At 50.0% G+C, this 24288-nt stretch overlaps 2 protein-coding genes across 2 annotated transcripts in view; one reads left to right on the forward strand and one right to left on the reverse strand.

The window, feature by feature from the left end:
• LOC102375132 (nuclear pore complex protein Nup214) overlaps positions 1-8443 on the forward strand; it is a 51835-nt gene extending 43392 nt beyond the window's left edge. Inside the window, 4 exon segments of the mRNA XM_025204950.1 lie at positions 1228-1399; positions 6269-6411; positions 7541-7565; positions 8199-8443. Coding sequence (XP_025060735.1) covers positions 1228-1399; positions 6269-6411; positions 7541-7565; positions 8199-8232 — 374 coding nt within the window. The 3' untranslated portion in view covers positions 8233-8443.
• Positions 8444-19306: 10863 nt separating this feature from the next.
• FAM78A (family with sequence similarity 78 member A) overlaps positions 19307-24288 on the reverse strand; it is a 9916-nt gene continuing 4934 nt past the window's right edge. The window contains exon 2 of the mRNA XM_006024382.3: positions 19307-20631. Within this exon, the coding sequence (XP_006024444.1) occupies positions 20100-20631 (532 nt within the window). The 3' untranslated portion in view covers positions 19307-20099. The remainder of the gene's footprint in view (positions 20632-24288) is intronic.

The following is a 24288-nucleotide window of genomic DNA, read 5'->3' on the forward strand; positions in this document are numbered from 1 at the left end:
GCATTCAGTTTGACTTGGTCATGCAGATTTCTGTGACAAATCCTGATCTTTGTGTCTTGGCTTCTGATCAGTAAAACAAGCCCTTTGAAGGCATGTTAATTGAGGTGATCAAGTACCCCTGTCAACACAGAGCTTAAGATCATACACAGAGCAGAGCAAATCTTATTGCACTGGGGATTCTTCCACATTTTTAATCCTCTGTACACAACACAACATGCACCTGATCTGAAAGGTCTGTGTATAACCCCTCTCTCCTGTCAGATATGTAGCCACACTAAAATGTTTCCTGGTGCAATGTTGGGGTGACAGTATCAGTGGAACCAGCCTTTGCAGGGAATTTTTTTCAGCTGCTGTTTTTCTGTGTAGATTTCTTCAAATGTTTGTAGCTTGTATCATTCATGTTAACAGGGTTTTTTGATTGGGGAGGAGGGGTTAACTCTGCATAAGCTAAGCTTTCGCTGTCGGGGGAACAAGTTGACTGATGAAGGATGCATGAACTTTTGTTTAAATAAATGAAAAGCATCAGGCTGCAATCTATTGCCATGTGTTTTATGCCAGTATAATCCAGTTAACATGGATACATGCTAACTCTCAATTCAAATATCTAGTTTTTATATGAGGCAAGTAAGATAGGAGGATGCCTAACTGCATCATGCAAGCCTGAATATTTATTTGTGGACTTTGAGTGGTGCGTGTGGATATCCTGTTGGGTGCCTGCTGGAACCTAGTTCAATTGAAAAATGATGCTGTCTAAGGAATGCTCTCAAGAAACGTTTGGATGCTTATCTTGTTGAGGTGATTCTGACCCCAGCTGACTTCCTGCCCTTTGAGCAAGGGGCTGGACCCAGTGATCTCACGAGGTCCCTTCCAGCCCTAATGTCTATGAAATCTATGAATGATCGCCTGTATCAGGCTAAATTTGTGCTCAGCTATTCCAGTAGCCCAAACTGTACCCCTCCCTTGAGTGGTCTCTGCTCCTTTGGGTTGGTCTCTGCACGCGGTTGGGAGCTTTCCTGTCCCTGCCTTTCATAACAAAACGCGTGGTACTTTGGAAGCTTTGCAACCACCACTTCCATAGCCTACTGCCGTGCACTTGTCAGGAGGTGTATCAACCCTGTTTAGAGCCTTTCTGCTTGGAAAGCTAACACTTCTTTTTTTTGTTTTTTTCTTTCTCTGTTACCATTTGCTTAATGTTCTTGTGCCTTTTTTTGCCTCTGTTTTGCTCAGGTGGCTTCGGTGCTGCTCCAGTGTTTGGCAGCCCTCCCACTTTCGGGGGATCCCCTGGGTTTGGAGGGGTGCCAGCATTCGGTGCAGCCCCAACCTTTTCAAGCCCTCTGGGCTCGACGGGAGGCAAAGTGTTCGGCGAGGGTACAGCAGCAGCCAGCGCCGGAGGATTCGGGTAAGTGGACCAGAAACTAAGGATTTGCAAACCAGCGTCCTTATTTGCTTGATACTGTGTCCAGGAGGTTCTGAAAGTCGAGCAACTATAGTAGGATGGAGTGCAGAGCCACAGACCACCTCATTGGTACAACCTTTCATAAAGGAAAACATTAAAAACCAGGACTTGCAATTCTTTACATGCTCTTCCCCCTGCTTCCAAGAATGGCAGAGGTTTGATTTTTACTGAGGGCAGACGGCAGAATCCTGGTACCTTGCAATGTGGATGACATAGGCTGTATAGCCCAGAGGCCTGAGTGCAGAGTTGTTTCTTGTTTGCAAACTTATTTGTGTGTGTTCCAGTTGAGTCCTGACTGCCCCCAGCAAAGAGATTCGTTCCCCATCTCAGCCAGAGATGGCTTATGGAGTGCTTTCACCTGCCCTGGCCTTTTAGAGCCTGTCTGTGGCACCAGGATCTTTTCCAGAACAAACAGCACTTTATTCCATGTTCTGCCCAACAAGTGTATAGCTTCAAACCTTGGGAAGCAGCCGTTGTGCTAAGCAGCAACTCCTCTGCCCTGCAACTTAGGGCTGCTACTGGTAGAAGACAGGGCAGATCTGTGCCTTATGGACTAACTAAGTCAGAGATGCATAAGCTTTGTACCCTTGTTGCAAAGAAGGCTAGCAGCATGCTGGGCTGCATTAGCCGGAGATGTGTTTATTCCCCTCTATGCAGCACTGGTGAGGCCACATCTGGAGTACCGTGTCCAGTTTTGGGCGCCCCCCAGGACAGAAAGGATGTGGACGAATTGGAGAGTCCCACAGAGGACAATAAAAATGGTTTGGCAGCTGGGGCACGTGACTGATGAGGTGGGGCTGAGGGAACTGGGCTTATTTAGCCTAGAGAAGGGAAGACCAAAGAAGGTTTTAATAGCAGCCTTCAGCTCCCTGCAGGGTGGTTACAAAGAAGATGGAGCTGGACTGTTCTCGGTGGTGGCAGATAACGGCACAAGGAGCAATGAGCTCCAGTTGCAGCAAGGGAGGTTTAGGTTAGATATGAGGAAAAACTTTATCACTAGAAGGGTAGTAAAGCACCGGAACAGGTTACCCAGAGAGGTGGTGGATTCTCCATCCTTGAAGGTTTTTAAGACCCAGCTAGACAAAGCCCTGGCTGAGATCTAGTTGGGGCTGGTCCTGCTTTGAACAGGGGGTTGGACTAGAGGTGACCTCCTGAGGTCCCTGCCAACACGCATTTTCTGTGATTATGTGATTTTCAGAAACAGCAGTTTGCCTCATCAGATACGTCTCTGATTTAATCTGCTTAGCATCTGATGAAGTAAACTGCTGCTTATGAAAACTTATGCATCTCTGATTTTACTTAGTCTATAAGGTGCAAAACCTTCAGCCTGGCATGGCTTTCAAAGCTACCTAAGTGCCTTCATGTCCTGCTTATGCATTGCACAGCAATTGTGCGGGATAGATAAAAAGGCCTCGTGGAAAAGCTGCCTCATCTGCACATGGGTGTTTTCCAAGCATCTCTCTTGGTTTCAGAGTGGAGCTGTCATTCCTGATGCCCCTTAAGAGCTTCCCAACATGAACTAGGTGGTTCTCTCTGCTCTGGCCCCAAAGCGGGGATGGGCAGGCTGCCAGCACCCCATGCTCTTTGTGGCAGTCTCCACCCTAGATGCTTCAGCAGGGCCCCTGCATTGTGTGGCAGGGTAGGGCGGTGAAGCAGCCTGGAAAACCTCTTCAGAAAAGCTAAAAATACCAAAGCAAAGAGGAGGAATATTTTATGAATAGCATTCCATTTGATGTTAAACTCAATTTATACTGTTCAGCCCTAACTTCTAATTGCCATTGTGCTGCGGAGTTCTGTATTGAAAACACGCACAGATAATAGCTAATGTCATCCCCTCTGAAGCTTAACACCTCATCCTTAAGGTTTGGAGTAAACAACTTTTGGAGCAATTTGCATCTCAGTGAGATTCATTGTTTAAGGAGTCTGCAGACTGGGGAGGCAGGCATTTGTTTAAGCTCCGCACCTCTTCAGATTTTTCTTCGCTATTATAGGGCGCCTATAGCAAAACTGCTCCGACTTGCTGTAATTACAGCACGTTGGAGCAGACTCAATTAATCTAGTCTGCTGAAGTGTGGTAATTACTGCACTTCAGCAGACCCCAGTGTCATGTGTATCAGCGTCCCCACGCTGAAAAATGGCGGCTTGTGCGACAAGCTTTAGTTAAAGTGCCCCATCACCGGTTTTCAGCACAGGGATGCTGATGCACGTGATGCTCTGGGTGCTCTAATTAAATCTCCCCCGCCCCCCACAACTCCCAGAGCATGTGTATAAACACCCATATAGTCCAGACTGGAGCTTTAGACTGGTTCTGAATTGGCTTAGGGATTTGTTGTCCCCAAAAAAGAGGAAAAGGTGGCGGTAGAGAAGGAGAAGGAACATCTAGCTTTCCTAGCTGGCTGTATGAATCTCACCTTAAAGTCCTAAGGATGCATAGTCTCTGGAGCACAGTTGAGTACCATTGGGTCCCTTCTCCTGTATGTCCCTCAACAGCTGAACTGTGCAACATGGGGGGCTTGGGGGACATCCCTTTTTAAGAGATGGGAGAACTAAGACCAGGGTCAGAAAACTGAAGTCCCCAGTAAGTACTCGCCCAAAGTGTTTAGAGCCAGGATTAGCTCTGAAATTCTTTCGTTGTTGGAGCACTCTGCAAACACATTAGTGCCACCCTTGGTTACATCACTTTGAAGTGCAGCAAAAGCCAATTTCTCGCTTTGAAGCCTGCTAACTTTTCCACTGAGCCTTAAATTCTAGAGGAAGCAGGCCTTTGCTGTCACAGCTTCGTTGTCAGGTCTCTCCAAGTTCTCACTTTCCCATTGGAAATGCATGAGAGGAGTCGGAGGTGGGGCAGGGGGCTTGGTCAGAACCGGAGCAATGGGTGGAAGTGTGAAGGGGCAGTGGCTCCACTTCTAAAACTGGAAAGCCTGATTAAAATGCAGAAGTCTGTGTCAGCGGCTTAAAACCAGTGTTGTTTTTTTCCGTACCTTTTAGTTTCTACGTTCTCTTTCAAAAGGCACTTGCCTGTAGTAGGAGCTGAAAGGTTGAGTCAGTTTAACCGCAAGTTCCTCATCACTAAATTTAAACTCTAGTTCCTTTCATAGCTAGCAAAGTGACGAGTTGTTTGCTAGAGATGTAGGTCCTGAGAAGATGAAGAATAATCATTAGAAAAAAACTGCTGTTTGCAACCACCCCTGCCTTTTCCTCCCCTGTTTGAAACAAAAATGCTCTTCTGCCATTACCAGGAAAAGCAGAATAGACCATGTTTCACTTGCAGTCCTGAGGCAAAGCCATCTGCAAACTATACAGGTGGAGAATCAAAGTCAAGGTGCAGCGAAGTGGCTACCGGAGCACAAGTGTTAATGCAAAGACACTGAAAGGCCCGTCTGTAGTTAGTACCATATATAGAAACAGCCTGCAGAGTCCGTCGTCTGTCTCTAGCAAGGCAGAGATTTACTTCCTTCATCAGGTGACTTGTACATTGCAGTTCTGCAAGACCTGTCTCTTCTGTCTCTCAGAGACCGATGTTTTGATGCTTCAGAAAAACACCCTAGATGGATATGGATGGAGAAGGGTTTTAACTTTGTCGATTCACATTGCAAGTCAAAACTGAAAGGAGTATGCAGTTGGCTCGGCCTGTTCTCGCTTGATATTTTGTTGGCCTCCCGAAACCAGCACACCATTTAACTTGACTGGCAGTCTGCTGAAGAGCGGACACTGGCTGGAGTAGCTGGCGGTGTGACTCGTCGGTGTGTATGTGCATTGGCAGTGCGGGTGACGAGAAACTTGAACAGCTCATGCCTGCTCTGTGCTCGGTTCAAGATACAGAAGCACTATATAAGCCCCTTGTTTTCGAGTATAAATATAGCATACAAAATTGGGAGAAGGACGTTGGGTGGAGGGGAGGGAGTTGCATTGAGGGAATTATCTTGGTATTTCATTAATGTGTCGTGCTGGCGGTGGGTTATTTTTAAAAAGGAAATATTTGCCTCCACAATGCTAGTTTTGGATGGGGTGGGTGGGGAAGGGAGGATCCAATTTCCATATATATAGCTTGAGTCGATTACTGAGGGGGGGGTTGTTTGTTTTTTGGTGTGTTGTTTTTTTTTTTAATACCAACTACCTCTCCAAAATCCATAGAGGCAATGCTTCCCCTCCCTGCCACCCTTTTGTTCTGTTTAAGTGTCTCAGGTAAAGAGACCAGTGTTAATTAGGTGAAGAGGCTCAGGAAGGAAGCAGAATGATGCATGCTTCAAAATAAAGCAAGAAGAGGAAGGAAGGAAGGAAGATTGGAGGAGAGTTTGAGAGCCGACTTGCACAGTCCTGGAACTCAAGAGCCTGGGTCCCGAATGCCAGCTCTGCTGTGCACCTTGCTGTGTGACCTTGGGCACACCATACAACCTCTCTGTTTTCCCCATCAGTGAAATGAGATAATGATGCAGCATTTCTGAGCTTGATGGATGAAAAGTACTGTGTGGTGGTGATGGTAATTTAGTATCTTCCACTTAGTGGCTGGAGTTGGGATTTCCTGGCACTAAAAATGCACCGCAGTTGCTGGTCATGTGTTAAGCTCAACATTTTTTTTCCCCTTTATGCCGACTGAGCCTTTGCTCTAGGTCTTGGAAAGAAGCTGAGCAAAGAGACAGTTGTTCTATGCAGGCTGTTCTTTCCAAAGCCAGTCTCTCAGAATTAATGCTATATATATATATAAGGGGGTGCCCTGGGCTAGTGTGGGCACTGTTGTCATTGGAGCATCATTCTTCTTGTACCCAGTGATGGCATGCATTCACTAATACGTGTTTTTTCTTTGCAATGCAGTTTTGTCGGCACCACTAACAACGCGGCAACCTTTGGCACTCTGGCAAATCAAAACACTCCTACGTTCGGGTCGCTGTCCCAACAGAACACTGGTTTTGGCACGCAGAGTAGTGGATTCTCTGGCTTCGGGTCAGGTGGAGGAGGTATGAGAAGCTAAATTGCAGTCCCTGTCGTAGAATGAAGCGAGGGGGAAATGTAGACCCCGGTTGCGTGTTCTCAGCAGAACTCAGCTGTGACCCTTATTCCAGTCCTCAACCAAGAGGAAGGGCCCAGGATCAGAACCTGAGTGTTGTGCTGTTTGACAATGCCTGGTGCCGTCTCCTGTCAGCTGGGACAACTCGGTTGCTCTTGCCTCAGATTTGGGAGGATGGAGGCTCAGGTGTGGATCTGGGTCTAGAAATCTTAATAGGGATTTCACCAGTCCAAGGGGACAGAGGCAGTTCATAATTCAGCACACTGACCACTCTCGGCGCCCCTTGCTCTGGCTTGCCTTATGGAGTTTGGCAGGGCTGACCTGCCTCTGTGTTCTGCCAGAGAGAGTAGAACCCATTTTTAGATGTGTCCCGGCTGCTGCTTGTCCAAACCGTGACAAAAGGCACCTTGGCTTGGGGAAGCGAGCCACAGGGTTGAAATTCAGAAGACTTATCACCGAATCACTGCATGTGGCATTTGGGCAAGTCAAGTTTTTTCACCGTGTGTCTCAATTCTGAGCTTTTACTCTGTGGAATAAATTTTTATCCACTTCCCTTAGCAGGAGATGGAATAATTAACATCTTTACAGTACTGCAAAACTTATCCTCAAAGGGATCCACATTGCAGAGTTGAACCACAGCCCTAAAGCCAGGTCCTTAGCTGGCATAAATTGTTGTAGTTCCATTGCTTTCAGTAGAGCTACAGTGGTTTACATCAAGCTGAGGATACAGCTGTTAAGAAGGCGTATAGACCCATTTGACCGGCTGCTGTCCCCCTCCTGGATAAGTCAGCACCACCATTTAAAAAACACTATGCATTATTTTCATGGAAATATGAACAAGCTGTGTGCTCCTTGTGTGTAATGGCTGCCAACGAGAAAGGGCAGCTGATTAGCACTAAGAGCCTTTTCTTGCAAACTGAAACAAGCCACTTTCCTTCTCAGTGAAAACTCAACTGTTATTGTTTGCTTGTCATCCTTTCTCCAGCCTTACAGTGGTAAATGGGAAGGGAACTTTAATGTGTGTCATGCACGGTCTTTCTACCTCTAACAATGCTTTTTTAATCTTGCATTTCTTTCAGGGTTTGGCTTTGGATCATCTAACACGTAAGTACCCATTACTGCTTTGTGTCTGATTTTCATTAAAATAAAAAAGAAACAAGAATGGAAATGTTGCATGATGTTTGAAGGGAAGCTTTGGAAATCTCAATAAAATGTGAATTTGAACAGAATATTTAAAGCAGAAAAGGAGGCTTCTGACTTCATTCATGCACTCTCTCTCCTTTTAATAGCATTATGCAGACTGACTTCTCTGATTGTGTGGTTAATCCTCCATAAGACCGTTTTCAGTAATACAGTACTTGATATCAGAGCACAGTATAAGCATGGGTAAATAATGGACTTGTACTGATGACGAGACCAGATCACCTGCCTGATCTAATTGAGTTATTGCTTTCTAATGACTCCCAGACCAGTGCTGTAATCAAGACTCCTAGTTGCTGGGTTGTCTAAAGCAGGGTGCTTAAAACTTTGTACCAACTTAACTTTATATGTTGAGTGAAAGTTGGAACGCTCATTCAGAGCTTGTCAGAAGGGCTAGAAGTGCCAACGCATGCTCTGAAAAGCTTTCACTGGCAGTGTTTGATGGATGGGAAAGTTCCAAGAAGCTTTAGATATCTGCTAGCTTGATGAAGAGACGACACCCTCGCTTTCACTGCTGTTTTCCTTTTGATTTCACAGATCCTCCTCTGGGTTTAGCGGCTGGAGAAGCTGAGAAGATGTTGAGTCACACTTCCTGCATTGAACCTTGCCACAGCCCCTCTGTTCGCGGATACTCCTTGTGTACAAACCTCGGAACAGCTTTCTTTCTAAGTGCAGATTCTCTGGCATCTTTTTTTTAAAAAAAAAACACCTAATGCTTATTTTATAAGAATGTCTGTCTGTTGTTATACTGATGTCTGTTCATTAAAACTGTTTTATCTGCCTCCCTTTGGTTTGTGTGGGGGAGTTTTTCCAGCACATATTCAATAAAGCCAAGCTTGCACTATATCGTTCTCAGCCTGAGCAGAGCTGCTATTAAAGACTGTCTCTTTTCCATGCCTGTATGAGAGAGAAGATAGACTGGCCAGATTCAGTTTGGATAAAAATGAATGCATCTGCTATTGAAGTCCGGGAGTCACCGACTGAGGATGGGGCTTGGTTTTGGGGCCTGTTAATTGTAAATGCGGAGGAAACAGTCACCCCACTGAAGGGCTGTCATTGGTCTTGCGCAGGACAGCAGAGAAGTAGGAAGTTCTTACAGAAAAGAAACGAGGATAGTGCAACCCCGTAGCAGCAACATGCAACAAAGCAGTAGGGCACCTCTCCTCTCTGTATTTTAGTAAAGCTCACTCTAAGACTAGGGAGAACGCGGTTGAGTCTATACAGAAATCTTTTGGCCCTTTGTATTAAAAGTCTGACCTCCATCCAGGCACATTAGCGCTTTTCAACTCCTGGCTCGGAGCATTGGATCGTACTGTCGGCTACATCTTCACTAACGTTCATGACATGGTTCTTTTTTCCCTGAAGCGTTTGGTTCCAGTCAGTCACATTTATGAGACCTGCTTTGTGTTTACAGTTGAACATATTTAGCAAATGTTTTTAAAGCATGCCTCGAAGGCATCCTAAAGAACACTTTCTCTCTAATAATGCATCTGACTGCCACAAAATCTTCAAATGATGTAATGGATTTTCCTTGTGCCATGAAAGATGCATCTTGGAGTACCAGCTTGATAACTGGATGTGGTGTGTGCAGTTGTGTTGCTGTTAATAGAACATATTGATCCTCATTGGATGCTTCAGAATAAGACATGTAAAGATGTTTCATACAGAGACTTTTAAACTCTATTAAAATGAAACAAAAAGTACAACAGTGTGATAAGAAATGGTCCTTTGGCTAGGACAGCTGGGAGCAGAGTTGTTGGTTGGACCTGTGCATCGATATCGGCTTGACAGTCATTCAGTTTAATGCATCCCATTTACAAGACCATAGTTGAGGCTGTGTCCTTTGTTGTCAGCCAAGAGAACTCCCTGCGTTCCCACGTTTGTAACTCAAGTGGTCCTGAAGGTCCTAGCAGTTGATCCTACCCCCACTCCAGCTATGGAAGGTGACCCTCACATCTCTCTCCTGCGACAGCTAGGAGTTGATACTAGGTAAGTTCTGTTTAAAAGGCGGATGATAGAAATGCAAGGCATATGCTGTGTACAAGGAGCTGTCTGGGATGTGGGAAGGCTTTTGCAAAGTTCCAGCCGCTACGTCCCTGCTGGGGTCTGCTATTTGACAGCACCATTTCTTACTCCTTTCAGTAGTAGGGACAGTAGCTGGGATTCACCTGACATCAAGGCACTGGGATCGAGACTGGATCCAGCTGTAAAAAACTTGGTGCCAAGTCAACCAACTGGTAGGGAACTTGGGGCAGGGGAGGGTGCTGCTGAAGACATGGTGTCCTTGTACATTCCCCTTGAATGTACCCAATCTCACCAGGCCTGGAAGTGCTGCCACTGGCCTGTAGTTTCCTTTTTTATAAATAGCTGTTGGCCCAAGCTGTTGACCTTAAATTCTTAGCATTAATCTGCCGTTGCTGTGGCATGTGACACCTAGCAAGGCCATATCAGCTGTGCTCCCCCAGATAGTTAACAAACCACTTGCTATAGAGCAGAGTGGCATGTTAAGCCATTACAGACTTCTTTTTTGGGATGATGGGAGCAGTTGCTGTTCAGTCCCTGTTTAACTTCTCCCTCTGGACGTTAAGGGGTATAAGAATTGCTTCAGTTGCTGCCAGAGCACCGGCATCTCAGCAGCCCAACTGGATCAGCCCTGCCGTCTTAGTAGTCTAGTAGAAATGGGCCTCTAAATTACATGTAAAGGAAGCTGAGTAACACGAGAAGGCTGTGGGAGGCCGCATAATACATCGGGTGTTAGCATGCAAAAACCTGTATTTCTATGAGGTATCTCAGGTTGGGCAACAGTATGTGTGGAGCCTTTTGCTAGCAGCTCAGTTCTTCACATCCAAGCCAGCTCGGTAGTTGCCAACAGTTGTCCTCGGACAGCTTTGAGGTGGCCAGCCTGGAAGCGGATGGCCCACGTCCAGCTTTTAGTGGATGGATGTCCACTAAAGACATCCGAGAGCAAAGCTGCTGGCACGGTTGTCCCTTGTTTGGAGTCCTCACTGAGAAGTGGGCCTGAATCCTGAGCTTCAACGATCGATCTGCCCGAGGTGGGCTAACCCTTAAACAGCCGTTAATCTCAGGGGAGCAAGTCGCTCCACAGGTGACTTGCAAGGGGGACATGCAGTTGTGGAGTTTGTCAAAGGTGTGGAGGTTTGTTTTTTCCTTTTGCTTCCGTCTAATACCAGATAATCCAGGGTTTTTTTCCCTTCCACTATGTTGTGCATTGCATGGCATTGGAAAATCAGTCCACTGATGGTATTTGGATAGTGTGATGCCACCTGCAACCGGCTGCGTTACTTATGGAAAACAACTGCCCTGTCTCATATGCTGGACTGAAATGCTCTTCCTGTTGTCATCCTTGAAGAGGGTATCCAGCCGGAGCAGAAAGGAGACTTGGCATTCCTGGTATCATAGGGTGCAAAAAAAAACACGAGGGGAGAAGCCCTCCTGGTGAGGCATGTCCTAAGTGGTCTTGCTGAATCGCAAGGCTGCAAAAATAAATGTCCCCCATAGGAGAGGTTCATCTCCCCCTCGCAGGCTGTGTCCCATAGTGTGTGGACTGGCTCCCTGCCTGGGTTTGAAGCCCCCTGGGCTGCATTTCTTCATGGTGGCATCAAAGGGACATTGAACTGAACCAGATACAGGAGGAAGGGGGAAATATTGCCCCGTGGCTGTTGGCATGAGGAGGAGCTGAGCTGTACTACCTGGCCGGGATTAGGATTTCACAGGAGGGCGAACTAGATGACAGGCCTCCGGGGGCAAGTGGCTTTTCAGTCTCTGCTTTGCCTAGTGTCTTGGTGTTCGCGAGCTCAGCAGGAGCCGGTTCTAGCTGGCGGCTGCCAGCGAGGGCTGGGAGAAGGTGTGACATTATTGCTCCGATTGCCTGCTGTTGTGTTCGCCTCCCCGGTTATAAATAGAGTCCGGTCCAGACAAGGGACCTTGACCAGAGATTCCCAGCATTGTTGTCAAACCTTGGAGTAAATAGAGAAAAGATTTCCAGGCTGAACTCCTCCGAAGTGGTGGGTGGGGGGGCGGTGAGAGAAGTGGAAGCCTCCCTTAGCCCTGTGCTAATACGCTGGTGCTGCTCATCTTCCTCCCCCTCTGACATCTCTCCTACTGCGCTATCTGTTTCTGGAGAGCTGGAGCCTGAGATTTTGGCACCATGCCGCCTCAGCACAACTCCTGGGAGGCAGAGAGCTGCTGCCCCCACCTCCCCGCTCCCAAGGGCCTCGACAGCATCGAGCCCAGCGCACAGAAGATGAGTTCACTGGGTGGGTTGCTGCACTTGTGCCAGGCAACCGGCTGATTCAACTATGCAGCTTTAGCAAAGTCCCTGGATGATGTTCAGCTCCCTTAGTCTTCCCTTGCTCTCAGACGCATGGCTGGGAGCTCCTTCATAAACGGGCCCTGGGGTTTTCAGCTCCTCATAGCAGCAAGGGCCGGGGGCCTTCACCTGTGTCCTCAAATCAGGGCCTGGTGGCAACACTGCTTTGTACAGGGCGATGAAGCAGCAGTGCTGGGGGCATGGAGGCAAACTATGTCCCTTCCAGCTAGTCTGTTCCTGGCTGTTGAATGGCAAAGCTGTTGTTGAAAGGCCCAGGGTTTTGTTCATCAGGCTGTGTCCGGTGTGTTTTCTTGATGCGGTTTTTTATTCAGGTCCTTCCCCCACCCCAGTCCTCGCACATCCTGCCCTGTTCCTTATCCCCAGCAATATGCGCAATCCCACGTGAGCTTGGGGCGCTCTCCTGGCTAGATAAGCATCAAGTGGTGCATGGGAGGGTGCAGCAGCTCAGACTATTATAAGCAGCTGCGATTGAGCATTGCAAGGGCTCCCTTTGCCTCCCCGAGATGTGGCAAGGTTTGGTTTCAGGCGGATGTTGCTCCCGGTGGGATGCGGGCTTCTGCGTAGGGTGGTGGGAGCCAGGGGCAGAAGAGGGAACGGGCACGGTCATTAGCAGGAACCTCCGTGCAGTCTCCCTGGGATTGCAGCCGCTCGGCTCTACGCAGAGCCCTGCGGTAGGAGCAGGAAAGGGGCAGCCGCAGACTCGCCAGCCCCCCCAAGCTGGGAGAGGCATTTCCTCCCCCCACCTCAGAGCCAGGTTTCTCTCCACTTTAATTGCAGTAAATCACAGGGTCCTGGACAGGGGACTCGAGAAGCTGTGGTAAGTCTGCTCCTCTGGGAGTGGGGGACAGGAGCTGATGCCTCTTGAGGAGCAGGGAGGTGAAGAGCGCCTGGAGGAGCATGGTAGTGTCACCCCGGGGCAAACCCCAAGCCCTGCCAGGACGTGGGGAGAAAGTCCCCTTCTGAACTATGCCCCACTGGTGCCCCAGCTCCTGAGAGTCCGGAGAAGTGGGGAGGGCTGCTCATGGGTTTTGCAACGGCCCCAGGTATGGAAGGGCCTCTCCTGTCACTGCTGGGCCCTCCCGTGCTTGCATTGGGCCACTTGAGAGCTCTGCTGGCCTCCAGCCCCTTCCCCCTGTAACGGAGAGTCCGGGGGCAGGATACATATTGCCTCCCTGGAGTGGAGCCTGGGGCACGTTGGCATCTCTGTGAGGTCTTAAATCTCTGCCTTTGCCTTGCAGCCAGAGGTCCTTGCCGGAGCTGGAGTGGTGATGCTACAGGTGTTGCACAGACCTTCTCACCCCACCATGGACAGCAGGCACTTACTTCTGGGAAGGAAATTCCAGCCAGAGCTCTCTGTCTCTGCGTCTGTCTCTCTGGGGCTTGCAGTCCAGCAAAAGAGATGGACCCTGCCACAGGGGCAGGTAAGTGGGCAGTGGTAGTATGTCCGCACTGGGCATCTGGGGTTCTGCCCACTACCCTTCAAGGGCTTGGACATGCCCAAGGGGTTGCATTCAAACAAGCCTAAGAAAACCTCCCCAAGTCAAACACTGGAGTTAAACCCCTCACTGCTCTGCCTATTGAGAGGAGCAGGGATGTTAACAAGTTACTCCCTGGCCATGAATTACCTGGAATTCAAACCTGCCTCCTTGGCGAACATGAGCTGGTTGGGGACTCCTAGGGGAGGTGGTGCTCTCTGCTACCTTAGGGGTTTTCAGGAGGAGGCTGGATAGATATTTGCCTGGGGTGTTCTGACCCCAGCACTCATTCCTGCCCGGGGCAGGGAGTCAGACCTGATGATCTGTTTAGGTCCCTTCCGACCCTAAGCACTATGAAACTTCGTGTCATCATCGCAAGGCCTAGGGGGGTTTTCATGGTTGCTGGAAGTGGCATGACTCAAGATCAAGCTCTGTGCCAGCTTTGGTGGGCAAGTTGCAAGCGGTGTGACATGGACTTGCTGTGGAAACTTGTGTCTGAGCTGTTCATGCAGCTGTGTTCTTGTTCTGTGCGCAGAACACTGAACATCTGGAGCAGGCTGCCTTTAAAAAAGGAGAAACAAAGCGATGCTTCTGCATTTCACACCCTGTGTCTGGGCTTCACTGAAAGCCATTTGCTTTAGACCTGAAGAACCGCAGGGAATCGGAGCAACCTCTGCAGGAGGATAAGCAGCGACGCCTGCTCTATGACAGCAGATGGAAATCCCCCAAAAACGGCCCGTGGACCATTTTTGCAAGGAACTGAACAGTAAGGTAACATGATGCATCTCTCTCCACTGAATAACCAGGCTGTGAAATGATGAGCCAGAGACACAAAAACCTCTGTGGATCTGAAGCGAAGCTCCCTGCTTCCACACTCGCCATATGGGTTGGGGAGAGGGGTAGTGTCTGTCGCTGCGACGGGAGGCGCCAAGCAGAAAGTCTGTAGCGGATCCTGCTTTGTTTACAGGCTCCTGGTTGTGGGCAGTTGAGGTTCCCCTTTCTCCATCAGTGTGCCTGGCCACATGATGGGGCGTAAGAGCCTCTCTGGCAGCATGGTTGTTTTTAGGCAGTGACCTCAGCGGGAATTCATGAGATGTTCAAAGATCAGGGTGACAGTGGGCTTCTGACCTGGGTGGGACTGATTCACTCCTCCGGCATCTGCAGAGGTGCCCTTGCAGGAGCTGCTGATCTTTGCATCAGTTGTTGAAAGGGGGCCCACCGGCTTGGCACAAACGGGTCCTCCTCAAAGCCTTTGCTTCTCTGAGGTCGCGGGCCAGACTGGCCTTGTTGGCCTGCATTTTCATCTAGCCCAGCAGCAAGACAAGCTCTGGCCCAGCCATTGGCATGTCCCTCCTAGTCACAGTAGTCATCCACGGATGGTGGCTGGCTCTTGAGGAGCTCCAGGTGCCTTAAAATTAGGCTTTCCATCCTCAGCAAAGAGAGAGTGGGGTTGGGGGATAGAGAACGGGGCTTAAGGGATCAGCAGTGGGTTCCCCAGTGGGTTCTGCTTCTCTCTGATCCGTCCAGGGAAACACCTGGACTCTTCTAGGCAGGCGGTAAGTGCCCAGAGACTTTGAGCAGCACGAGTGCGTGTAGCCTCAAACAACTAGAAATGGACTGCTATCTCTTTTCCTCCCCTTCCTCCTCTCCCCCACCCAAATCTGGGATACCTGCCCTGACATTTTTGGTGAGGCAGAGGCACTTTGGAAATAGAAGAAGCGAAAACTGGAAGAGAAAGCACGTTAGGCAGGGAGGGTGGGGGGAGGCCCCTGCACAACACGCAGGGTGCTGAAAGGAAGCATCTGCACCCATGGAGGTGCCACCAAGAGCCCCACTCATAACTCTGTGCCCCAGGAGGCAGGGTTGGCCTATTCCCCAGCCCCCTCCTTGACATGTCTTTGAACACTGACTTTCTTCTTCGCAAGCTACGTGAAGCATGTCCGAAGGGGAGAAATCGGAGAGACGGGGCAGGAAGAAGCAGCTGAATGTTACTCCTATGGTTTTACGTGATGCCCTTCAAAGCCCTGGGGTTGTTCTCCAAATGAGATGGTTTAAGGAGCACAAGGGAGGGACAGGCAGCTGAGTAAGCTGAGTCTCTCACGTCACGGTGCAGTATTTATGGGCAGAAAGTCTGGCAAGCCTTTTGCCCAATCAGGAAACCGTGTCAGAAAACCAGATCGTGGGGAAGCTCAGCTGGTGTCTACCCGTCTCCCGACTAGATGAGCCTGGCAGCTCTTCTGTTGCAAGGCACAGATCGGCCTGATAATCCGTAGCAGAAAGCGGGAAGCTGACCTATATATTTTTGTTGGAGCAGCCGCTCCCCACAATGTGTCTGGCGCTTTGTCGAGGGCTGGAAACACAGACGCGAACAGCGCGTAGGCTGCAAGCGGGGTGCACCGCTTGTGGAGAGGCTGGGAGCCCCAAGGCAAACCCCCCTCTCGCTGGTAGGCCATAAAAGAAATCCAGCCCACTCCAGGCAGACCTGTTTGAAAACTCTGCTTTATTTCTCTCCGTTATAAAAGCAGGGTTTGTGTTTCCACCACTTGGTACATATCCAGACTTGGTACTTCTTGGGTTGGTTTTCACAGTGTCTCTGCAAGACCGAGGACAGTTCTTATTGCTGCGGCTGAGTTGCTAAAAGACGACTAGCGCAGGGTCTCGGGTAACTCCCCTGCCCCCAGGAGCACTCCGACTTTTCTCTCCGTCCTTCCCCATTGTTGCTTAGTGGCTTTTGAGGCTTTGTTGGGCTGCCCATCCCTCTAGCCATGCTGGTTGGTGCATTGAATGGTGGTGGGAAGCTAGGAGTCAGGGTTTTGCTGATCACACAAGACACTCTCTCACTCGCCCACGTGAAGCCCTGCCTCCCTTGGGCGCATTGGAGAAGGAAGGTTATTGTGAAGGCCATCATCTGGCCGAGGCAGCGCCCTCCTGACCTGCAGCAGAGACCACTTATAGCACAGGACGTCAGCCTGCGTGGTGGCTGAGGGAGGTAAGTTGCCCACACATGACAAGTCGGGGCATGAGACCGCCAGCCCCGCTGCTCTCGTGTGCTAGCTTTGAACCCAGGAGTGTGTGAAACCACATAGCCAGCAACAGGCGGCTGGTGCCTCCCTCGCACCTTCCCAGACGTGGCTTGCCTGCAGAGTGGCATAATGGAGAGGGAGCGCGTTCACCTCTGTCGACGAAAACAACCTGGATCCCCAGGCACTTGAGTCCCAGCTGGGTTGCTAAATGCTATTAATCCCCACTCTAATTATACCACTATTTAGTTATTAACCAGCCATACAAATAGTGGTGTCTATAGCACTTGTCATTTCCAGCCGCCATCCCCTTTGTGTTCGATCAATCTGTCCTCAGCACTTTCCGTAATGAAGCAGCCTTAGAAAACCACCGCTTTTAATCACAAAGCACGAAGCCTTCGCAAGGCCACGTCCCGGCTCTACCCCAGAGCTCAGCAACGCCAAGGGAGGAGGGGGGCACGTTTCCAAGAAGGGAAGGGGATGGAGGGAGTGGTTGGGGAAGGTTATAGCAGCCCGGCCCCCGATGCAAAATCTGATGCTTGTATTTACTGCTCAGCCAGATCTCCTCAGTGCAACAGGGGGATTTAGCAAAGAGGTCCCCATCAAATGACATGGGCGCCTCCAATCCTGTGAGCTGGGGATGGGCTGTGGGAGTGAGGAATGAGGCTGATTTGATGCACCCGGAGACCACATCCAGTGTTACGAAATGAGACCGGGCTCCCCCACCCCCTCTCCGAATGTGACTTGTGCTGAGTAGGGAGAAGTTGTTGCTTAGACAGCTCATTAAGACAATTGGGTCTGACTTGTTTATAGAAGCGCTGAAAACCTGCAATCCATACTGATGCCAGAGGCATCGGCCAACACTTAGCGCCTCCAAGACAGGCTCAGAATAAATGCCAGAGCAGCCCACCGCTACCACCCAACTGGGGGCTCTTTGAAGCAGGCCTGATCTGTGCTGCGTGGCTGTCGGCAGCTAGGCCCCCGCAGGGACAGGTGTGAAATGTTCCCTGATATCTAGCTGCACGCTGTCTGCCACCCCTGTGGCATGGGAGCAGCTGCAGTCTGGGCTTAGGGGTCTGTGTAGACTAAGCTATAAGTAGGAGCCAACTGGGCATAAGAAATGAGAACTTCATGGGAGAGATGGTTACTGTTGAAAACTAGGACTGTCTCGTGGGATTGGTTCATCATCACTCTCCATAGACCTAGAGCCTAGATCTGAGCCTTCCTTGGCCTCTGGGCCAGATCCACCCGTATCATCTGCAAATGGCTTCTAAGGACCAGCTCTGTGCCTCAAAGGAGCATTTCCCTGGGGGAATGGCCAGCAACCCCTTGACTACTAGGAGCAAAGGGTCCCTCTGTGCTGGCGAAGGCTTCCCTGTGCCGTTTTCAAGTGTGAGGCTCAGTCTGGGAAGCGGCCGTTGGAGGTTTTGGACTCCAGGTGCGGAGGGAGGAGGGGGTGTCCCAAGCATGTTGCCCAAGTCAGTTGTCTGAGTGCAAAGCAGGGAGCAACCTGGCAGGCTGCGCAGGGCTCTGCTGTTCAGCTCTAAGGATCATGCATGGAGAATGGGAGCAGCGAAGCCGGAAGGGAAATGTCAGTTCAGGAACGGAGGAATGGGAAGACCCAGCTGAGCAGGGACCCGGCACGGCTGTGCCCCTCATCCCTGGCTGTCCAGGCCATCCACAAGTGAGAGGAAGAGTTGTTACCTTCTGAATAGGGGCAGAGGGGCAGAGGAGAGGGGAAGCACCTTGCCTGGCTCCAGACTGTAAGAGCTGGAACCAGAAAGCAGGTCTCCTGCTCCCTGTCCTCTGGACCATGCTACGGCCACCCTACGGTTTTCCCTGCTTGTGACCTTGCCTCCATCTCGTACCCCTTTCCCTTCAAAGGGTCTTTGAAGGCCTTCTCCTTTTTGAGACGTCGCTGTGGTTATCTCTGCGGCTGTCTAAACACCCCCACCCTCCCACCCCCACAATTTAAGGCCCAGACATCTGCTCTAAGCAGACCGTCCTTCCTTTCGCATCCTCCCCTCCAATGTTCATGTTTTCGGCACTTTCTTGCGTGCAGTCTCCTGGCACGTGGGTGCTCCCACCCTAACCAGACAGTCTCAGCACCATCTTGTACCCCATTCCTAACCTGACGGGGATGCCGATCCTGAGCCCATTCTGGAGGCTGGTTGTCTCTGAGCCTAGCTGAGGTCTGAAGTGACAGTCAGAGGTGACTCCTTTCAGTGCAGCTAGGACAGGTGTTTTCTGAATTCTGTTTTGTTTTGGGGGATAAGGCTCTTCCTGAATTATGGACATTGCCAGATAGATGCTAATAGGTAAAATCTGCCCTTGTTTATAGCCGTGCAGCTCCAATGACTTCAGAAGGATCCTTCCACCTCTGCTCCTCTTACTGCCCTTTTGCCCGGAGTAAATGATGGCAGAAAGGGAGCCCACATCCCTTGCAGCATGTGTGTGATCCCTCCGCTGCTCTGCCATGAAAGAGGCAGCCGGCGGGCTCACGAGGGAGCCCAACGTTTTCATCCGCTCACGGCAGACCAGGCCGAACAGCCCAGTTTGCCTGCCTTCCCCGTCGAGTGTCCCATCTCCCGTTGTCCCCACCCGTTCGATTGCTCCCTATTCTAACGCTGAGAGGGGCTGACCAGACGGCATAAGCGGTATAAGGCCTGGACTAACTTTCTACCAAGCAGGGAGAAACCCAGCACCTCGCGCCCAAAGCCATGTCTATACACGCTTTGGTACTTGCATTGCAACTCCGTGCAAAACATAAGCTCCCTTTCTGCTACTGGAGGAAAACAATGGCTTTTGAGCGGGGTTTATTTCCAGGCTTCCTTGATCCATACAGAAAATCAGGAAGGTTTTCATCAGAATCATGTGTCTGCCACGATTGTACCCTTTCCCCCTCTCCCTTTGACCTATGGACCATCTATCCCTTGTTCCAGCGTGTCTCCCTGCCCCTCCCTGAAATTCTGTAGAAAAGGGATTCTGCCTGCTGGGGTTGGTGGGGATTTTTTTGTTGTTGTTTGTCTGTTTTGTTGTTTTTCTTTCAAACATAGCTTTAAGGCAAAAGTTTGGCAATGCAAAGCAAAGTCTACATAAGGCCGCATGACTTGGGTTTGCAACTCGGAACCTTTTATCACTTTAAAAAATAATCCTCCTCATAAATAAATAGTCAGCTTTTTGCTCCAGGAGCCTGCTTCATTCTCCACAAAAGAGTGGTGGGGGCGGGAAAAAAGCTCTTTCCACCAAATGAACTAAAATAAAAATCTTCCTTTGTTCTGGACAATCTGGGTGAGCTAATGACACTGAAGTTCAAATGGTAATGAAAAGAGGGAAGAAAAGAAAGCTACGGGCCTGGAAATAAAGTCCAGTTGGTTTCTTCCTTTAGGAATCTAGTGACGAGACAGACCCTCAGCAAGGGTCTCCTCTCTAGCTTTAGCACAGTGAGATCCGTCCCAATGGGAGAAGGTAGAATGGTTGCATTTCTGTTGAATGAATACAAAGTGCATCTTGGTTTTGCTTAGGTTATATGCGTACACTTTTAAAATAGAAGTGGTTCGGTTCTCCCTTCTGGTGCCACGACGCCAGGCTGCTAGGACCGATGTTTTGGAGGTATCACCACCAGCGGCGGTCCGTCCTTTGGCCTCCACATGAGTACCTGAGCATCATTGGCATTGGGTTTGACAAGGGCACTGGGTGGTAGTGGCTCATTCCTGCTAAGGACCTGGGGCTGCTCTTGAGCAGAGGGCTCCTGCAGCTTGGCACGCTGCCCCAGGGGTCTGCTGGGATTCACCTCGATGCCCAGCTTCATGCGCCACTTGATCGTCTGCAGGATGACCGTCTCGGTGGTGGTCGTGTTCATGGCCACCAGCCAGGTGGTGAAGCTCTGATCCCGGTAGATGCTCGTGAGTTTTGTCACATTGCTCTCGCTCACGGGCACGGCCCATGTGACGCTCGGGTAGAAGTTGTCGTTCATGCTGATGTTGAACTTGGACTCCTTCCTTGTCGGACCCACAATGGTACAGGTCTCTGTGGTGTTTCCGTACCAGGGGTAGTTCACACCGTCTGAGTCGCTTATTGCCTGGATCTTGCCATCCTGCAGGTCCGGGAGCTCCCAGCTCGACCTGTCAGAGCCAACAAAGAATTGTGGATAACTAATGAATGAATTAATTAGTGCATTCACAGGGCTGGATTTTTAAGGGCTGGCTCAGGGGCAGGGCAGCTCTAACTGCAGTTCCCTGCATCTTCTGCCTATACCGTATGTTGTCGCATACAACATGCCCCTTTCTTCCAAATTCAGCTGCTACAAGTTGGGGTGAGCATTTTAATGGAGACAGTATGGTAACAACGGTTTCTACAGGGCACTGTGAGTTTTCAAGACCTCTCTAAGTGGCAAGTGTTGGGGAAGAGGAGGCAAACATCCAAGGAACAGGGCATTCAACGAACAGCCATGTTTCCCAAAGTTTAAATGCATCTGCTTTGTTGGACCGCAAGCTCCAACAGGGCTTTGAGTCTGAAGTGGGTTGTAGAGTCATTTGTATCAAAATGGGGCCAACAAGGCTGATGCGGATTTGTACGCTGCACGCTTGCTGATATAAAACCGTCTGTGTGTTCCCTGTCACTTGGCACATGCCCTACCTTGCACTGTTAAAACAAACCTTGGATTAAATCTGAGAAGCCTAGGCAGCAGGGAGTCAACTTTCTAAGCCATGCTCTGACACTGACTGGGCAAGTCATCGACCCTCTCCTTATCTCAGTCCTCCCCCACCCACCTCCTTAAATTAGGAATAATGTATTTACGCACATACCGTACCGCCTCCCGAGATAAAATAAGCACCTCGTTTTGGGAAAGAAGGCAACCTGGAGGGGGAGGGTAATTTTGCTTTTAACTAAATTGTTCAGAATCAGTTCCATCACTTAAGACATGCATCCCAATTTTCGATAGCTATTTTTTGTGGGGTGGGAAACGTGAATGTGGTACGTGAACAAATAAGATAACGCGAGTTCCCTTCCTTGACTGGACTGAGGGTGACTTAGTGTGTGCACAGACCTGCACAGGTTCTTTCATTATTTTGCATTAGATTTTTTTTTTTTTTACTCTGACACCTTTGCAGGATTTTCTCTATTATATTATAAGCTTCTCCTGGTTTCCTTGGCTAACATCCCACCCGCTCTCCCAGGGCTGCAGCAGGCTTTGTACTGGGTGGCTGCTGGTCAGGAGAGAGAGAGAGAGAAGTAAAATTTGTGGGGGGCTTGCAGAATGGCAAATGCAACAAAAGTAAACCCAATTAAGTATTAATTGAGGAGACCAATCTTGACCATCAGGGCCTTCACAAGTGGCTCCGCCATGCAGCGTGCTCCACTGGGTGCTAATTTCGGAAATCGGACAATGTCCCAGTTGGGTACTTAAAAACTGCACATTGCTTCTAAAGATGAAGGCCTAAATGATTTTGGATGTCTGCAGAGCCTCAGGACTGGCTGGATTTGCTCACAGCTTCCCTTTCCAGGCTGCAAGCTCGTTGGCAAAAATGCCGCGGCATCTGCAGGTCTTCTCCTCCCGAGCCTAGAGGCAGCAGGCAGAGGGAGTCCTTTCCCTGGGACAGGATTTTTCCCTGAGGCCATGAGAAGGGAAGCCCCTGAACAGCCTCCAGTCATAACCCCCTCATCCACAGGAGAGATCGATTCATATTGTATTATCTCAAACAGAGAGCAGCCAGGAGTTATTTCCCTCCTTCGCCCCCACGCTCCTGCACCAGGGCTGAGAGGAGAGAAAAGCTCTGGGGATTTTGAATGAACTCAGCCCTCCAAGGAGAGATGAATCAGAGGTCACACTAGACAGCAGCAGTTTTAGTCCTTGCTGCTTGGGCTCATCTCTGAAATGGCATATGGACACCCTTTCCTGCCCTTCAGCAGATGGTTTAGGATTACTTTCCATTCAGATAACTGCCGATGCTCAGCCTGGCTGAGGCCGGGGGCTGAGGCATGATGGTCTCCCGGGGGGGGTCCTATACGTGATGGACATGCTCACTGCACTGAGCCAGCGGCTGTGTCACCACAGGGCTGGGATGTGATCTACTGTGGGAGCTGTGAACCCAGTGCAAAGCTGCCTCTCTCTACCCTGGCCACAGCATGCAGGAACACAGTCAAGCCGATGCTGCCATGGAAATGGTGCTTGACTGGGGTGGGGGGGATACCTACTCAATGCCGGATGGATAATTTGCACATATCTCAAATCCCCTAAATCACTGCGGCAGGTATCCAGGTTGTAGTCGTATTAGTCTAGAGCAGGGGTGAGCAAAATGTGGCCCGGGGGCTGGATGCAGCCTGCCAGGCCATTCCATCTGGCCCGCGGGGCCCCTAAAAAATATAGAAAATGAATATTTATCTGCCCCTGGCTGCCTGTCATGCGGCCCTCGATGGCTTGCCAAAACTCAGTAAGTGGCCCTCTGCCCAAAATAATTGCCCGCCCCTGGTCTAGAGGAAAAGGCAATCAGGGCTCATAGTAGAGATGATATCTTTTATTAGACCAACAAGATTTTTACAAAAAAAATTCTTTAATTGCAAGCTTTCAGGCACAAACACCCTTCATCAGGCTTTGGAGAAAAGATTGTAAAAGTTCTCCTGGGTAGAAGTGCAAGTTCATATCTCACAGGATTTCACAGAGGAGTCAACAGATGGAAAACTCCTCCGGGCAGTCAGCTCATGGCTGATATGAAGTCTCTCACCTCCTGCGAGGATCTGTGATGATGCAAATGACCTGATGCCTGATGAAGGTCGTTTGTGCCCAAAAGCTTGCAATTAAAGAATTTTTTTTTGCAAAACCCTTCTTGGTATAATAAAAGATATCATCTCTACTACAAGTCCTGATTTACTAAATCATTGCAGCATCTTGTGAGGAGTGGTCCTACCAGGATGGAGTTGCTCAACAGGGCTGTGCAGGGCCTGAGTCAGCACACTGGGCAGGGAAGAGATGAATCAGCAGAGCTCTGCAGGGAAACTGAGGCACGGCAGGGCAGTGCTGCAGAGCAGGACTCTGAACTGGATGCTGCAGAGCAGGAGAGACAGACTAGTGGAAAGGAAATGACTGCAACCCCCACTGCAAGATGCCTTGTTCCTCATGCCTGGCCAGCCCTGCGCAGTCATACACGTCACACCTGGTCACAGGGTTTAGTGACAAGGAAACCTAGGCCCTTCCCAGAACCCTGTACTGAGTCAAAAGGAAACTAGCTAGCAGAGGTGACAGATGCCACGTCCTGCTCCCGCCTGTCGCTTTGTCTGTCTTAAATGAAGCAGCTCTCCAACAGCTGGTGGCTTGGATGGGCCCAGGAGGAGATGCTGCAGGATGCCCCACTGCCATTACCCTATGCTAAAGCCCTGCTCCAGGGAAGGCTCAGAAACCGCCTTGCAAATCCTCCCCAGGGAAGCTGCATAAAAGGAACCTGAGCCCACCTGAATGCAGGGATTCAGCACAGTACAGACCCTATGGTATGGCCCGAAGCACTAACATGCATGTGTTTCTGCTTTGCTTGGTCCCCCAGAACCCACCCGTGGGCTAGCTCAGGGTGGCTGTTGTTCCCCGGATCCCTCTGCTGCTAGGAGAGGGCTTTGCAACTGCATCTCTTGTGACAACGATGTCCAGGCTGGCAGCCCCTCACACCTTCCTAATCTGGGCTCTGGTCTTCCACATTTCCCTTTCAGGCTTTTTCTCCTGTTTCCTAGCAAGAGGACCCAGACCCCAGCTCATCCTGGTTCCCCTGGATGGCCACCCCCAAACTCAGCAG

The sequence above is a fragment of the Alligator sinensis genome, unplaced genomic scaffold, assembly GCF_000455745.1.
Source record: "Alligator sinensis unplaced genomic scaffold, ASM45574v1 scaffold388_2, whole genome shotgun sequence".
Classification (NCBI taxonomy): domain Eukaryota; kingdom Metazoa; phylum Chordata; order Crocodylia; family Alligatoridae; genus Alligator; species Alligator sinensis.